Source organism: Esox lucius, chromosome 14 (assembly GCF_011004845.1).
Source record: "Esox lucius isolate fEsoLuc1 chromosome 14, fEsoLuc1.pri, whole genome shotgun sequence".
NCBI lineage: Eukaryota > Metazoa > Chordata > Actinopteri > Esociformes > Esocidae > Esox > Esox lucius.
This window is the reverse complement of record NC_047582.1, coordinates 24,876,931-24,884,026: the sequence shown is the minus strand read 5'-3', so window position 1 is coordinate 24,884,026 and position 7,096 is coordinate 24,876,931. Positions and strand designations below refer to the sequence as shown.

The 7,096-nt window shown below is 44.9% G+C and overlaps 1 protein-coding gene across 1 annotated transcript; it reads right to left on the bottom strand.

The window, feature by feature from the left end:
- Positions 1–95: 95 nt before the first annotated feature.
- On the bottom strand, positions 96–6,432 carry ddx56 (DEAD (Asp-Glu-Ala-Asp) box helicase 56). The gene is made up of 14 exons (XM_010878233.4): positions 6,322–6,432; positions 5,861–6,022; positions 4,359–4,513; positions 4,015–4,185; positions 3,505–3,595; positions 3,162–3,403; positions 2,933–3,067; positions 2,606–2,719; positions 2,325–2,419; positions 2,169–2,242; positions 1,772–1,861; positions 1,547–1,652; positions 1,364–1,461; positions 96–992 (listed from the first exon to the last, which is right to left on the bottom strand). Exons 1-14 carry the CDS (start codon positions 6,376–6,378, stop codon positions 909–911), a joined length of 1,674 nt encoding a protein of 557 aa, XP_010876535.1. The 5' UTR covers positions 6,379–6,432; the 3' UTR covers positions 96–908.
- Positions 6,433–7,096: the final 664 nt, after the last annotated feature.

Genomic DNA, 7,096 nt, shown 5'->3' with positions numbered 1-7,096 from the left:
AGGTAGCGCACACAAAACACAATTCGATTAGAGGGGAAGGCTCCCTCAAGAAAGCAGCGTATGCAACCTCAGTAGGTTTTTACAAAATAATCCAATCAGTTGTAGAGTTTTTTTTAATACATTTCTGGAATAAACATTCCATGGAGCGTTACAGATATAAACAGCCTAGAGAACAGGAGCACATTTAAAGGGGCGTCCTTCAAGTCACAAAAGGACAAAAAAAGCCTCCGGGATTGAAAATGAATAATAGAAGACCCCTTTAAGTGTAAAGAAATATATATAATAAACATTACACTTTCCTGATTTCTTATATTACAAAAGAACTATATATGCAATACTCACATGTAGCCAAGAACATCTGAAACAACCAAAGGCATTTAATGGTACAGCATTTGTATAGAAAATACCAGAAATTGAGACGAGTCTATTTCAGTAGAGAAACGAGATTGGCACTCCGATTCCACCACAGAAAATGACATATTGGAACAAAATTGCAGTCGTAAATTCTTTAGTTAGGATTTCACTGAGCATTGAAGAAAGGAGATTCACTTCAGAGGAGGGGCAGATCACCACAAGACACTTCATTGAGTTAGGTCGACAGGTCTTCTAATCAGACAGTTTAAGACGTTGCTTGACGTTCCTCAAACACAGGTTATATTCATGTTCACAAGTTTCATAATAGAGCAAAACACATTGCAACAGAAAATGTGTTTTCCTAAATGGAAATGTTGTGATAGTGCCTCCCAGTTTAAGTTGGTTTTCTTCCATTGGGGGCTTGGTGAACACGACCCCGTCTGACACAGGTCACATCACAGCGGTTAACAGAGCATCCACAGTCCCTGTCCCCTCCATCGGCACTAATCCAGAAACGGGTGATGTCGTCAGAGAGTGCACTTTGATGGGTCGGGTTAGGATTTACCAGACCGGCCCCCTCGACTCTGCCCTACAGCGTAGCGGAAACTCTTAAGGGGGTTCCTGCCACGGTAGTCCTTCTGTGGACAGAAGGGAGGGATGGATCAGACCACATTAGAAAGAGAGAGAATCCAATTTGCTTTTCAATGTACATACACACTTTAGATATTTAGAAGATACAGTTAGTTAACTGACATTCCCACCTCAAAGGCTCAGGGATATCAGGTTACATGTCAGACGCGCTAACCGTTAGGCTACCTGCCACGTCGTTACGCTTAATGGCTGCTCACTCTCTGCTTCCCCAGCGTGAAAGAAACACCAACAAGTAGAATCCATTCTTCAATGTCTTTTGCTACACTTTGATGAGGTCTTTGTTCGGCTAGATTCGTTTTCATGCTCATAGGGCAAAGGGTTATGTCTGGCTAACAGTAAGAAGAAAAAAAAGCCACACCTTGAAAGGTTTCTTGACAACCCCTTGAGGTTTGGGCTTCTCTCTCCTCCTCTTCCGCCCAGACATTGGATTGGCCACACCCCTCAGCGATGGAGGGACTGAAACGGACAACGAGAAAATGTTTCAATTTAACAGCCCAAATGTGCAGACGTTAATTACTGGTATCTAAACTTTGTGTCTCACTGAGATATTCCGGTACGTTCTTCAGTTGTGGTTTGATGACGGCAGGGTGCAGGTCTTTATCATGCCTCAGCAGCTGCAGATCCCGGGGGTTGTCTTCAAAGTAAGTCTGAGTGACAGATGAGTGGACTAACCAGTTAGCGTGGAATGCAAACAAAGCACAGGGGACCAATGGACCACGGAAGACGAGGACAGAGTCGGTGAGAGGAGGGGATGAAGACCACTCACCTTGAGTTTCTCTGAGTTTAGCAGCTCCTGTTTGATCTCTTTCAGTCGGGCCTCCCTCACCGCCTGCTTAGTCACCGACCGCATGGCGTCCTACACACACACGCACATCTTACTATCAATGTGAGGACCAGCAATTCTGTACATAAAAATTCTTTTTTTACCATTTTACATAACCCCTAATCTTAACCTCAATAACCCAATCTAAACCTACCATAACTCCTAAACCTAACCCCAACCCCAAGTCAGATAAAGCTTCTGGCTCAAGTGAGGGTCGGCAAAGTGTTTATAGATTTTCTTTGCTTTACCATCTGATAGTACAATGGGAACATACACATGCTTAAAATACAAACTCCTCTGCCACAAGGTGTGAGCTGACAACACAACACAGTACACATACCCGACAGCGGTACCTGAAGCCCTCGATTTCCTCCATCTTGAACTCGTATGGCTTCAGTGCACACTCAGCGTTATCTAAGTCAGAGAGAAGCTAGGTCAAACACACTGACAGACCCCACATTAGGTACAAACACAGACAATGCCTGAGCATAGCCACCTCCTGTGAGCGCATCCTCCACCTCTGCCAGAAGGGGGAGCTCTGTATGCGAGATAAAGGTCAGAGCAGTGCCTGGGTTGTCCGCCCGTGCCGTTCTGCACAAGGAAAGAAAGAGGTTGAATTGCTAGGTTTTGTCAAGCACCTTCAGAGCCCAGTTGCTATCGCCAAATGACCCTTTCTAGAACGCTGCCTAGGAGCCAGACAGTATCGGGGGGCCCACACAAGACTGGGTTTCATCTGTACAACCCAGCTGTTGCCTGTTGTACTGTGATGACACTGACCGTCCCACGCGGTGGATGTAGGACTCGACGGTGGTGGGGAAGTCAAAGTTTATGACGTTAGAGACATTCTGGAAGTCGATTCCTCTGGAGACACCATACTCTTTGTCCTTGGGTCTGTGGGGTCAGAGGTGTGGTGCATTCACAATTAACTATTCAATCAGATTTTGCCAAGATAATATATATATATATTTTTTAATAACATGTCTCTTAATGACATACTCAACAGCACACATCGATGACGGTGCGTGTCGAACAACATACATTACGGATCAGAGTTCCGTTCCCGGTTAACAGCGTTCAGTACATGCGCCACGCCTCCCTGCTTACCCGGGATTCTTCTTTTTCTTCTTTCCTTTCCCCTCGGCAGCCTGTCCTTTGGTGGCGGGATCGGCCAAAACCTCCTCATCTGTGGCGATGATGTAATCATAGAACCCTTGGTTGAACTGAGTGATGATGTGACATCTGAATAGGACAGGGACCAAGGACAGGACAAATAGCTCAGATTCCATCCAGTCCACGCATCCATCAACACCCACATCCCTCCCTCCATCCTCACCTGGAGTGGACGGGTAGCTCAGAGTTGAGTACGCACGCAGGGATGCTGAACTGTTCTAGGAACAGTTTGAGTCTGTAGCACCTTTCCACCGTTCCTACAAACAGCAGGGTCTTGCCCTGAACAAGACGCAGTTTCAACAGAGTGTAGATGAGAAGGAACTTGTCCTCTTCCTCACACTTAACACTGTACTGCTGCAGCTGACTGCTGTCTGGGAGCTGGGAGCCCTGCAGCTTCAGGATCACCTGGGAAACACAGGAGCTCGCATGAGAGGAATGCCTACAGGAAACGTGCGATTACAGCAAGCCCGTGGCAAACTAAACATAGCACGGCGCGAGCGTCTTACAGGGTTGTGCAGCAGCAGTTCCTTCAGGGCCTGGACATCCTCACTGAGAGTGGCTGACATCAGGTAGGACTGGTAGATCTTTGGCAGGTGGCTGATGGGAAGACACGTTCACAGTCATACACAAAAAGCACTGGAAAACGCTCAGTGTTATCCACATTTCAACACAAATCGCTCACATAGTATAGAGAGATTGGGGAATTGTGTTTCTATCAGCACAGTCTTGGGTAACAATTTTGAAGTAAACCATTATGCCTATTCAAATAGTGGCAGTTTGTGACTAGTTCACGTAGAAGAACATGTATAAGTAGACTATGGTATATGTAATAGTTGAATGATATTTTAACATCAACTGTTCCAATGTGAAATTGTTCCATACAGACACAACAATCAGAAATTAGGTAAACACTTGATTAGAATGCTGAATTAAATTAATATAAAAATACAAAAAGCACATTTTAATATCGGGTTGACAGTTTTCACATGCACTGTATACATCTCTCTCTCTCTCACCACAGCAGGCTCTTGAGGTCGGCCTCAAAACCAAAAGAAAAGAGCAGGTCAGCTTCGTCTATGACCAGGGTCTCCAGGGAGGATTGCAGGTCAAGGTTCTGGGCACTGAGGTGGGCCAGCACCCTGGAAGGGGTTCCCACCACCACGTCTGGCTTCTCCATCAGGATGGGCCTGTCATGAAACACACATTATCATCTGCAAGCACACATCCTCCATCACAAGCCATAACATGCAGACCAAAAAAATGCATTCTGGAACACGTTAGAGACGACAGATGCTGAATGACCAGGAAGACTGCATTGAGGACTAACATGTTAGACGTTATGAGAGTTAAGTAGACCAACCTCTGAGCAGACAGGTCAGACTTCCCGGAGATGTCAGCCACCCTGACGTCCCTGGCACAGTAAGCGGTCAGCTGACGGATCATCCCCTGCACCTGCTGCCCCAACTCCTTGGTAGGGACCAGGATGAGGGCTGTGACCGCCTGCTCACGGACACTCTGGGAAGGAGACACACGGCTCAGGATTTATCCTCAACAACATTGTCCTGCATTCTCTGAGCTTTTCCCTGCCTCTGTAGCAGAGCTTTCATATGTTTCATCTTGTGTGTCATATTTATTACAAGGAGCTTCCTGTAGTTTAATTGGATTTACCATTGGCCAGCTCTGCTGTTGTTATGCCAAAACAAGTGTAATTATTACTACCATTATGCATGTGTGCTTTCAACCAATAATAATATATAATTAGATTTTGAGATACTGCACAGCTGCTGGTTTGCTGACCTGTACCTGAAAAGGGATTTTATCGGAGGTGCCCACATGGTCAAAATCAATAGTAAATATCAATTTACACCTTTGTGGAAAGTAAAGTAAATACACTGCTAAAATATTAAGGGAACACCATCATCACAGTATAACACCAAGTCAATTAAACTTCAGAGATATCAATCTGTCCAGTAAGGAAGCATAGTGATTGTGAATCAATGTCACCTGTTTTGGTGCAAATGAAAGTGACAACAGGTGCACTGGAGAGGCAACAGCCAGACAACCCCCAAAAAGGGAACAGTTTTGCAGGTGGTGGCCACAGACAATTGCTCTCTCCTTATCCTTCCTGACTGATTCTTCTCTGGTTTTGCATTTTGCTAGTGTCCTTGTCACTACTGGTAGCATGAGGCGGTACCTGCAGCCCATTCAGGTTGCACAGGTAGTCCGGCTCCTCCAGGATGGCACATCCATACGTGGCGTTGCAAGAAGGTTTGCTGTGTCTCCCAGGACAATCTCAAGAGCATGGAGGAGATACTGGGAGACGGGCCGTTACACAAGAAAGGTTGAACAAGGCCATATAAAAGCATCAAACTAGCAGCAGGACCAGTTGCTGCTCCTTTGTGCAAGGAGGAACAGGAGGCGCACTGCCAGAGCCCTACAAAAGGACCTCCAGCGGGCTATTGGTCTGTTTCTAACCAAACAGTCCAAAACAGACTCCGTGAGGGTGGCATTAGGGCCTGATGTCCTCTAGTGGGACCTGTGTTCACAGCCCAGCACCATGCAGCACGACTGGCATGCCTCCTCAGACCATGCTGGCAGCATAACTTTCACCACTGCATCGCCACAATCTGTCACGTGTGCTCTGTGCGAACTTGCTCTCATCTGTGACAGGTACGGGGCGCCTATGCCAATTCTGATGTTCTCGGGTTAATGCCTCCCCTCTTAGCTCAGGTACTGAGGCAGCCACATCCCCGACTATGATTCGTAATTTCGTCTTAGGCCAATTAAATCCAATATTGGTTACAAAATGTTATGCCACAAATACTAAATACAATCTAATGGTATAAGCCCCCTAAATTTTACCTGCTTGGATGTCAGGATGCGCTGGATCAAGGGCACAGCGTATGCAGCTGTTTTCCCAGAGCCTGTCCTGGCTCTAGCCAGAAGGTCTTTGCCCTCCAGAGCCAGAGGGATGGCTTTCTCCTGGATCAGAGTTGGGTGAGCCCAGCCCAAGTCCGCCAAAGCCTATGTGCAGGGAAATATGTGACTTGATTATCGAACTAACTGGAAAATTAAGTGCGTTGTAGTTGTGTTCAAGTAACACCTAACTAGTCATATATATATTATATAGACTCAACTAGTAAACCAGGCAGACTTACATGAAAAGTAAACACATTCGAATGCTAGCTAGCTAACGTTGGCTAGGTTAATTATATTAGCTGCTTTCAGTGTCAACTGGGGAATGGTTCTAACAGTTCTATATAATAATTTCTTACTTCATTCAATTTATTCCCATTATGTTGACCAAATATTAGAACATCTACCTTTAAAATGCGATCATCTAAGCCCATTTCATGGAACTGTAGCCTGTCGGTAGCCATTTCTACTACTCATAGGGTTTGCACGTGTGTATGTCGCTTGAAATCTACGACACATTAAATGAACAAATTGATGACGTTAGCTATCAGTAGGTGGCGGTATGTGCACGGCGTAGTTAGCTGCATTCCGCCAACAGGCTCCTAAAGACGTCAAGACTTTTTTTTGTCCATAGCGATCGTAAAAATAATTAACTGAGTGCAAACTGTAGACTAGGTAAAATGGCTTAAGTGACCACAGGACAGTTTAAGCATGGACATCACCATTGAAGGCATCTGGAATAGTGAACTCATAATAAAACCTAGCGGCAGAATTAGATACTGGTTCTTTCTGCGTTTCACCATTATTTTTTCCCATAAGGAATTTTGCAATCCCTTCAAGTAAGGTCAGCGTTTTAATAACGGTGTAAATCTCGTCAGGACAAGGTGACGTTTCTCTATAAAATATATTTAGCCAAAATTGATAAAAGTCAAATGTTCCTATTTTGTCACAGTTATGAAAAGGGTGAGGGAATGTAAGCCTACATAAAACACGGACCTTACTTGAAGTGGTTCTAAAAAATGAATGTGGGGTTTCAAACAGTTTTTCAAGGAAAGTCGTTTCTCCACTGAATTACTGAAATCAGTGGAGAAACGACTTTCCACTTTTAATTTCAATACATTGCATACAGTCGGCCATACTTGGTAAACTTAACTTCTACTATAGTTGGTAGGTTCTTTTATA

What these genes read in the sequence shown, in the direction of transcription:
- ddx56 (XM_010878233.4), bottom strand. Translation starts at nt 6,378, where the DNA reads ATGGCTACCGACAGGCTACAGTTCCATGAAATGGGCTTAGATGATCGC. An exon ending in TCTGACCTGTCTGCTCAGAG is followed by an intron (nt 4,186 to 4,358) that starts GTTGGTCTACTT and finishes GTTTCATGACAG; the next exon opens with GCCCATCCTGATGGAGAAGC. An exon ending in AAGAAAAAGAAGAATCCCGG is followed by an intron (nt 2,720 to 2,932) that starts GTAAGCAGGGAG and finishes CTGACCCCACAG; the next exon opens with ACCCAAGGACAAAGAGTATG.